The sequence below is a fragment of the Petaurus breviceps genome, unplaced genomic scaffold (genome assembly GCF_028583685.1).
Source record: "Petaurus breviceps papuanus isolate PSGF00001 unplaced genomic scaffold, PetGlider_PUasm1.0 208, whole genome shotgun sequence".
NCBI lineage: Eukaryota > Metazoa > Chordata > Mammalia > Diprotodontia > Petauridae > Petaurus > Petaurus breviceps.
Genome location: NW_027185852.1, coordinates 28838926 through 28848106, shown reverse-complemented (window position 1 = coordinate 28848106; position 9181 = coordinate 28838926). Strand labels below are relative to the sequence as shown.

The 9181-nt window shown below is 50.3% G+C and overlaps 1 protein-coding gene across 2 annotated transcripts; it reads left to right on the top strand.

Moving 5' to 3' along the window:
• Positions 1-1751: 1751 nt before the first annotated feature.
• LOC138165211 (diencephalon/mesencephalon homeobox protein 1-like) lies at positions 1752-8875 on the top strand. 2 transcript variants are annotated; one of them, XM_069093332.1, is made up of 5 exons: positions 1752-1914; positions 6344-6522; positions 6934-7300; positions 8325-8723; positions 8769-8875. In XM_069093332.1, the coding sequence occupies exons 1-5, from the start codon at positions 1761-1763 to the stop codon at positions 8873-8875; spliced, it is 1206 nt and encodes a 401-aa protein (XP_068949433.1). In that variant the 5' UTR covers positions 1752-1760. The 2 variants fall into 2 exon arrangements, with proteins under 2 accessions (XP_068949433.1, XP_068949432.1); XM_069093331.1 differs by having other exon boundaries at positions 1761-1912; positions 6327-6522.
• Positions 8876-9181: the final 306 nt, after the last annotated feature.

Genomic DNA, 9181 nt, shown 5'->3' with positions numbered 1-9181 from the left:
CTGGTCCCCTGGACAGTCAGGATTTTCCCTTCCCCTCCTGTTGGTGGGACTCTAGAAAATTAATAATAATAATAATGACCTCTAAAGAAGCTTCCATGGCTGGGAGGTGTGACCCTTGGAACCCCAGAGTTGAGTGGGCCCTCAGAGATCCTATCTCCTTGAAGATGTCCAGAGCTGCCTACTGAGGCAGTGGCTGTCAATCAGGGGACAGCTCCGGTGCTTAGGAAGTTTTTCTATTGAGCTGAAACTTGCCTCCCTGTTACTTCTGCATGTGGTTTCAAGTTCTCCCCTCTGGGGCCAAGCAGAACAAGGCTAATTCCTCTTCCCTGTGAGTATCCCTCAGAGATTTGAAGACAAGGAACATCTCTCCTTCCCCTGCCCTGCCTCCTGCAATCCTCTCTCTGCTGGTTGCATTGGGACAGTGACTCACAACAGCTTCAGCTGAAGAGTGTGGTGTGGGTAGAGGGCCAGAGGTGGCAATCCCAAAGATGGGGATGAGTCTGAGTTCTGCCATTTATTGCCTCATTGGGTCACTTTAATGTATCACGTCCTCGCCTCTTGTTCTTGGTGTAAGATTCTTCTCCCTCAGCTCCTTCCCGGTGTTGACAGTCTCAGGACAGGTGCTCTGTTCCATGTTAAGGACCATTCCAGTTCCTGCTTTCTCTGTTCTGTGTTTCTAAGGTCCCTTCCAACTCTCAATCCCCTTTTGTTCTCAAATTCCTCAGTCTGTCTGTCCCTGTCCGTCTCTCTGTGTCTTTCTGTCTCTCTCTGTCTCATCTGTCTCTGTCTTTTTTGTCTCTGTGTCTCTGTCTCTGTGTGTGTGTGTGTGTGTCTGCCTCTGTCTGTCCCCTTACATCTTCTGTTGTCTGTTCTAAAGGCCCTCCCCCCTCTGATGTTCTATAAGCCTATGAGACTAAGGGGGTACAGAACAGATGATTAAGCCTGAGTAATTTAGCACAAAATAAGGATATTGTGGTAATGAATATCACAGGGCTCCAGGCTTAGGCAATTCCCCCATGGGGAGGAGCTGGGGTTCCTGCATGCCTAGCTTCCCTGGTTTTACAGATATAAGCTTTGTACAAAAGCCTTGGCTGGGAAGGAAGGAGACCAGAGTTTGAATCCTAGATCCATCATTGCCTCCATGTAATACTTGGAGCAAGTCAATTCTCTGGACCTCAGTTTGCCCCTCCTTAGAATGGGAATAATATCTATCCTGTCTCTGCCATGGGGCTTTTGTGGAGATAGAGTAAAATTATGAGAAAGACTTGGAAAGTTCATGTCACTGGTGTCATTACAATGGTTGAGTTGCCCCAGATGGCACCATTGGGCTTGGGGGCCCCCAGTGAGCAAGGATAATAAACCCCAGGACTTCCTTGTCTTCCCCTTCTTCCTCTCCTCTCCTTCTCCCTGGAATTGAGGTTAATCTTCTTTTTCTTTTATTTGGTTAGAGGGTGTATCAGATGGCCATGTTCAGGGAATGAGTTGCCCTAGGTCTCACTGCTCCCCTGGCTGGTCTGCCTTTTTCCTGCCATTCCATCTGTATCTTTTTATGCTCATTGTATCCCCTTCCTAGATGGTGAGCCAGGCACAGGCTGTGTCTTATCTAAGGTACAGGGCTCTTCGCCCACTAGGCACTTAGTCACTGACTGTGGAAGGAAGGAGGTGAGAGGGGAAGAGAGGAGGGAGAGAAGAGGGCAGGAGGCCTCTGGGGTCCTCACAGGTCCCTTTTTGCTTCCCTGTTCTTCCAGGTGGTTGCCGGAATGCAGCACTACGGTGTCAATGGCTACTCGCTGCATGCCATGAACTCCCTCAGTGCCATGTATAACCTCCACCAGCAGGCAGCCCAGCAGGCCCAGCATGGGCCTGACTATCGGCCCTCCGTGCATGCCCTCACCCTGGCAGAGAGGCTGGCTGGTAAGATCAACTTGGGTGTGGTGGGGGAGGGAGGGAAGGAGAGCATGCTGGCACAGGTCTGCTCCCTCACCATTCTCTTCCTCCCACTCTCCATCTGTGGAATTCCTTTAAATGCTTTACATCATGGCATAGATAGCTAGTGTTGAACTTGCAGTCTGAGCTTGTGCCTCAGACACTTTCTGGCTGGGTGACCTTAGGCAAGTTCCCTCACCTCTGTGAGCCTTAGTTTCCCCTTTTGTAAAAGGAAGGGGCTGGATGCCATGACTCTCAGCTTTCTATCTGGGATCCTAAGATCCTTAGTCCACCACAAATGTCCCTTCTTCCCTGGTCTTCCTGATGCCTTCCTGCTAGGAAGGACTTCCTCCAAGGAGCTTTCAGAGACCTCTGACTATATCTCTCTGGTATATTTATTGTGTGATATTATTGATTCAAGTTACCCAAATTGAGTTCTCCTCCTAGACTGGAACACCATGAGATCAGGGACCTGAACTTTGCAGAGCTAGCTCCCTTTTAGCACAGGGTCCAGGGTTCTGAACCAAGAAGGTACTCAGTCAATGTTTATTGGGTTAATTGGCACCCTGTTTCTGGGTATGAGACTCCTCCAGGGTGTTTCCTTCCATTGCATGACACCCAGATTTTCTCTAAGAGTAGAGCTCCTAAAAATGAAGTGCACCTGCTCAACCTAGCAGAAAGGTCTAAGGGCCCTGTCATCCTTGGCTCATTGTATATCACTTCATCGACTCCAACATGACCTGCCTGCTACTAATGGCTGAACTTGGTGTCACATCTCCCACCCCCATGCCTTTGAACAGGCTGTTGTTGACCTCCATGCTTAGAACTCCCTTCTTCCTCACTTGGCCTCTTCAGAGCTTCTCCAACGTTGAGTTCCCAAGCCACTTCCTCTATGACAGCTCTTTCCTGAGTTCTCTTTGTCCTTAAATGATTATTTACCTGCTCTCCCATTTGCTTGTCATATCCTTGTCCCCTTCCAGAAGACAGTAATTACTCAAAGGTAACAACTGTCTCACTTTTGTCTTTTATGGTCAGTGCCTTTATGACACAGTGGGCAGTTAATCCTGTTGAATTGGCTTGAATTGGTAAGAGCTGCTCCCTGACTTAAAGTTCCACTCCTGGGACTTAAAATTTAACAAACATGAATTAAGTGCTTACTGTGTGCATGGCTCAAAGAGACCCACACAGTATAACTGACTCAGTCCTTGGCCTCATGGAGCTCACAGGCCAAGAGGAGAATGAAGCTCAGGGCTTTCCATCATGCTGCATAGGGAGGATTAAAACAACCATCTTAGCCCTATAGATAAAGGTCATTACAGATGGGGCAATCAAGGAAGGCTTCCTGGGAGAGGGTGTCCAGTGGATTATTGGATAACATGGCTGATGAGGAGGCAATGGGGGTTAAGTGACTTGCCCAGGGTCACACAGCTAGTATGTGTCTGAGGTCAAATTTGAGCTTAGGTCCTTCTGACTCCAGGGCTAGTGTTCCATCTACTGCATCACCCAGGTGCCCCACAGGGTTGCTTTTTTTAAAAAAAAATTTTAAATTAAAAAAATTTAAATTTAATTTTTTTAAATTTTAGAAATTAAAAAAATTCTTTTGGTTATTATGAACTTGGTAAGCACCCACAAACATGCACCCCACAAAGAAGAGTGCAAAGTGAATACTACACAGGAAACAGGAAATGGCCCTTAGTATAGCTTATGTTTTAAAAAATATATTTCAAATCTAATATGGTGCCCCCAATACTGCCCAGCTTGACTGTGTCTCCTTTTGACCTTTGGAGGAAGTAATTTGAAGGTAAGCTTTAAAGTATGGGCACAGATTCACCAAGTGAAGAAGGAGGGGGGAAAGCATTTATTAACTGCCTACTATGGTAGGTTCTGTGCTAAGCATTTTACAAATATATCATTTGATCCTCACAAAAACCTTACGAGGTAGGTGCTATTATTAGTCCCATTTTACAGTTGAGGAAACTGAGGCAAACAGACTTGCTCAGGGTCAGGTAGCTAGGAAGTATCTGAGGCAGGATAGGTCCAGTGCTCTGTCCACTGTGCTACCAACTGCCTGCCCTATATAGACAGATAAAAGGGGAGGGAAGACATTCTTGGCAGAGAGAACTTTGGTTAACAAAGGTTCTGAAATATGATAGCATAGGGTCTGCTCAGGAAATGGAGAATTCAGTTTGATTGGAACAAAGCTTTCATGGAAGGGACTAATCTAAGATGCAACTAGAAAGTTAAGGTTATGCTAGACCTTGAATATCAGGCAAATGAGTTAAAACTGGATAGGAGGCAATTGGGTCTCCTATCGGGCTTAGTAGGAAGGAGTGCCCTGACCAGCTCTGTGCCTACAGAAGATGGGTCTGGCAACAGACTAAAGGGTGGATTGGAGGAGGAGAGAGTAGAATCAGGGGGACCTGTTAGGAGCCTATCGAAACAGGCCAGGTGGGTGACAGTGAGGGTCTGCACTAAGGAAGTAGCTGGGGGAACAGAGTGGGGTGGGGATAGGGAGGAGAGAAATGGCCAAAATAGAATTCACAGAATTTGGTCACTGATTGGATACGGCAATTGAGGGAGAGGCAGGAGTCATATACATCACCAAGATTACAACCTGGGAGATGGAGTCAATGATGAGGTCACAAACAGAGGAATATCCAATCTTTTTTTTTTTTTTTTGCTTTCTGGAGGGCAGTTGGGGTTGTGACTTGCTCAAGGTCATACAGCTAGTTTTTGTGTTAAGTGTCTGAGGTCAAATTTGAACTCAGGTACTCCTGACTCCAGGGTCGGTGCTCTATTTACTGTGCCACCTAGCCGCCCCAGGAATATCCAATCTTTTTGAGCCCTTATATGAAGTAGTCCTCTGGGAAAGGATGAGGATAGAAGCCATGATATCTGCAATGTGTGCAAAGAGACCTGAGGATCCAGCTGAGCCCCCTATCTGTCTCTCCAGTCCCCTCATCCTTACACATCTACCTTGAGTTTTCCTGCTTCACAAACCATCTGTCCTTCTTGTAGGAATCAGAGCATCTCAGTTCAGGAGGAGATCTGGCAATTGCCTCAGCTCTGTGGGGAGCTTCTGCAGTTAGGGACTGTTGCATGGAGCCATCCACTCTCATCCTGTTCCCCCTTATGACCAAATAAAATTTTATGAGATAACTTGCCCAAGTCAGGGCTAAATCTGGGAACAGTATCAGGGTTAAGTTTATGACCAGGGTCAGGGCTCAATATGTAACTAGGGACAGGAATCAGTATATAACCAATCAGGGCCCAGTCTTTGGACAGTTAGGGCTCAGGCTGTTAAGACTCAGGGCAAAGAAGTTACTTATCTGGGAAGTTTCTCAGGTGACTATGCAGTCATCGGCATATATTCAGTGACCTTTATTGGCTCCCTTGGCCCTTCAGCCAGAGGAGATTTTAATACACTCTCTCCTGGACAGTAATGTTCTTCTCAGAACGTCTCATCAGAACTGCAGACACTACTTGGAATTTAAGTAGTAACCAGATCCAGGGATGATTTGCTAAGGCTAAGGATAGCAGTGGCCTCTTCTCTGCCTGGCCATATGCCCCCTGGAAAATATTCTAAGAATAGCAAAAAGAAATATTTTAGCAGAAGGGCATTGATAAGCTACCATACATCCATAAGAGAGCAAACAAAATAGTAAGAAGATAGAAGGTGAGTCCCACAGGAGGAGAAGTTGAAGGAACTTGAGCCCAGAGAAGAGGTTTGGCAGGAGCAAGTCACAACTTCTGCCTGCCTCTGTGTCCTCATCTGTAAAATGGGGATAATAGTATCTGCTTCTCAGGGTTGTTGTGAGGATAAAAAGGATAATGTTTGTAAAGAACTTAGTAAATCTTAGAGCATTAAATAACCATGATCACTACCATCACCACCATTATCATGGTTCTTCTCCAAGACAAGAAGAATGTCCCAATAAGCAGAAAGGGTGGTCTGACAGGATCATATTATTCTCTGCCACTGGAGATCATACGTTCATAGGATTTAAAGTAGGAGGGCAGTTAGAGGTAATTGATTTGAACCCCTTTATTTGACAGAGGATATTGAAAACAGAAGTGTTTTCCTTAATGATATACAGATAGTATAGAGTCCAAACCAAAGGGGTTCTTTCAGGTGGTAGTGAGCTCCTCATTACTACCATCAGGCTTCCATTAGAATCTAGAGGGTTATTCTGTTAGGAAGGCTGTGGAGAGGGTTCCTGTCCTGGACTGCATTAGCCTGGACAATGCCTGGTATCTCTTCCAGCTTCAAGACTGTGATTCTAAGTTTCTGGAGGGCTGAGTCTTGGGACTAGGAGGCAGGCAGTCTTGTGTTTGCTGTGTATATATGTACTCCTCCCTAATTCCCATAATTAAATGGGCCCCCTCTGCTTGCCCTCCAACGGCTGTACATTTCAAGACATCATCTTGGAGGCCCGCTATGGCTCTCAGCACCGAAAGCAGCGCCGCAGTCGCACTGCCTTCACTGCCCAGCAGCTCGAGGCCCTGGAGAAGACCTTTCAGAAGACCCACTATCCGGATGTGGTGATGCGGGAGAGGCTGGCCATGTGCACCAATCTGCCAGAGGCCCGAGTGCAGGCAAGACTCGATATCCCCACCCCCTACGCCTTCCCACCCTCGGCCTGTCTCCTTCCTCCCCTTCGCCAGCTCCCCTGGTATTGCAGCCAGGACCCAGGCTGGTCTCCCATCTGCAGGAGCGAAATAGCCAAGACCAAACTTCCAGCTTTATTAAGGTGGAGAGGGTGCAGAGTAGAGACGGCTGGGTGAGCGGAATGTGGGTGTGGAGCAGGGCAGGAGGAGGAGGGGTCGATCTAGGAAAGGGCTGTGAGAGATGCTCTTCCTCTCTGCCTAGGTCTCCCCTACTGTGTCCTGATTCCGACTTTCTAGATCCCATTCTGTCTCTCTCCAGTCTCTGCTCTCACTTCCATTCTCCTCCCCAAGGCCTGCTCACCTCTACTCTCTCTTCTCTCCCTTCCTCTCCCCTGCAAGGTGTGGTTCAAGAACCGAAGGGCCAAGTTCCGTAAGAAGCAGCGGAGCCTGCAGAAGGAGCAGCTTCAGAAGCAGAAAGAGGCTGAAGGCGGGCACGGGGAGGGCAAAGCTGAAGTCCCCAACCCAGATGGCCAGGCTCCTGTCCTGCCTGAGTCTGAGCAGTCTTGTGCTCTGCCTGGCGAACCCTCCACGGAGTTACACCTAACCCTGTCTGAGCAATCTGCTGGTGAGTCAGCCCCTGAGGACCAGGCTGATCGGGAGGAGGAGGAGGAGGAAGCTCGGGGAGCCATTGAACAACGCAAGACTGAGAAGAGTCCAGGCCTGGAGGGCAAGGGCTTCGGCTGCAAGAGGAGCAGCCCCAAAGCAGGTGAGGCCCCAGGGCGGGGGTGGGGCGGGGCAGAAGGTCCCCATTTGAGAGAGATGCTGCCCGGGGTCTATGTAGGAGGTGCTGAGATGGTCCTAGAGTGTGTGAAGCCCGCTGTTGGGGAGGCAGCATCAGAGGGGAGGGTGAATCAGAGAATATAGTGGACATTGGAAGAATTATCTTCGTATAAGGAGAAACTGTATATGAGAGTATATAGAATATCAGAGAACATGGGGGTGTCAGAGGAAACTGTATGAGAGGGAAAAATGAATGAGAGAACCTGGGATGGTGTTGGAGGAGACGACCTATGACAGCCCACAATGTATCAGGGGAGACAAGCTATCAAAGCAGACAGTGCATCGGGACAGGACTATTTATCAGGGTAGACATTGTTTTTCTTTGGTGAGTGGGGAGGAGGAATACACTTTCTCAGGGGAGAAAGTTATCAGAGGAGGCACTGTGTTTGAAAAGACAGTTTGTCTGTCAGAGGAAACGGGCTATTGGCAAAGACAATGTATCAGAGAAGGCAGGCAGGCTATTCGAGAAAACAGTGTATTGAAGGAAAGAACGTATCGCTATTAGATGAGACGGTGGATCGGAGTAGACAGAGTATCTTGCAGTGGAAAAATGTAACAGAGAAGATCATTGCTTAGAGGAAACGTTACTTAGAAGAAACAATGTATCAGGGAGACAATCTGGGAGACACGGTGCTGGACGATGTATTAAGGGAAACTATATAGGGAGACTATCTTGGAAATAATGTAGCAGAGAAGACTTTTTCGGGTGAATACTATGTCGAAGGAGTCAGAGGAAAAGCCGCTAGTGTATCCCTCCCGCCGCCCCTCCCCACACCCCTCTCAGCCCAGGATCCTGTCTCTGCAGACCCTGGAGGCAATCGATCTGCCTCTTACTTTGGAAAGGCATCGGGGAGCCAGCCGGGCGGAGGGAAGGGGGAAGTTTTCAGGTGTTCAGCCGTGGAAGCTTCTGCGTGGTGTCTAACGGGCCTCCCCCACGGCTGTTCTTGCAGACTCACCGGGAGGCACAGCCTCAGGCCCCCTGCCGCCGCAGACCTCGGGCTCTGGGGCCGGCGGGGGCGGTGGCAGCATCCTGGGGCCCTCACACTCCTACTCATCCTCGCCGCTCAGCCTCTTCCGCCTGCAGGAGCAGTTCCGCCAGCACATGGCGGCCACCAACAACCTGGTGCATTACTCGTCCTTCGAGGTGGGAGGCCCTCCGCCCCCAGCTGCAGCCGCCGCAGCCGCAGCCGCCGCCGCCGCCGCTGCCGTGCCCTACCTGGGCGTCAACATGGCACCGTTGGGCTCCCTCCACTGCCAGTCCTACTACCAGTCGCTGTCAGCCGCGGCTGCCGCGGCCCACCCGGGAGTGTGGGGCTCCCCGCTGCTTCCAGGGGCCCCAGGCGGCCTTGGTCCCCCGCCGCCACCGCCCCCAGCCGCTGCGGCCGCAGCAGCAGCCGCCGCTTCGGCCGCGCTGAACAGTAAGACCAGCAGCATCGAAAGCCTGCGGCTCCGGGCCAAGCAGCACGCGGCCTCCCTGGGACTGGACACGCTGCCCAACTGAGCGGCGTGTCCCCAGGAAGGCAGACGTTCCGCCCTGGCCCATTCCCTGCTCTCCCCCCACCCCACCCCTAACCGGCCCTTGCCCCTCTCCGGGGCAAGCCGACCAACCTTTCCCCGTCCGTCTCTTCACAGGTGGTTCCGCGGACCTCATTATGGTCCAGAAGAGACGTACCCTCAGGGGCAGGGCGGTCCCCTTCTCACCCCCCACCCTAGATGCAGCCTGGGGAGGCAGTCCCCTCCCCCCCCGCCCCCATTCCTTCCTGGCGTTGCCACCTCCCGCGTCAGGGCAACCCCTGCCTCCTTGCCG

What these genes read in the sequence shown, in the direction of transcription:
- LOC138165211 (XM_069093331.1), top strand. Translation starts at nt 1,761, where the DNA reads ATGCAGCACTACGGTGTCAATGGCTACTCGCTGCATGCCATGAACTCC. An exon ending in TGCCAGAGGCCCGAGTGCAG is followed by an intron (nt 6,523 to 6,933) that starts GCAAGACTCGAT and finishes CTCCCCTGCAAG; the next exon opens with GTGTGGTTCAAGAACCGAAG. An exon ending in GAGGAGCAGCCCCAAAGCAG is followed by an intron (nt 7,301 to 8,324) that starts GTGAGGCCCCAG and finishes CTGTTCTTGCAG; the next exon opens with ACTCACCGGGAGGCACAGCC.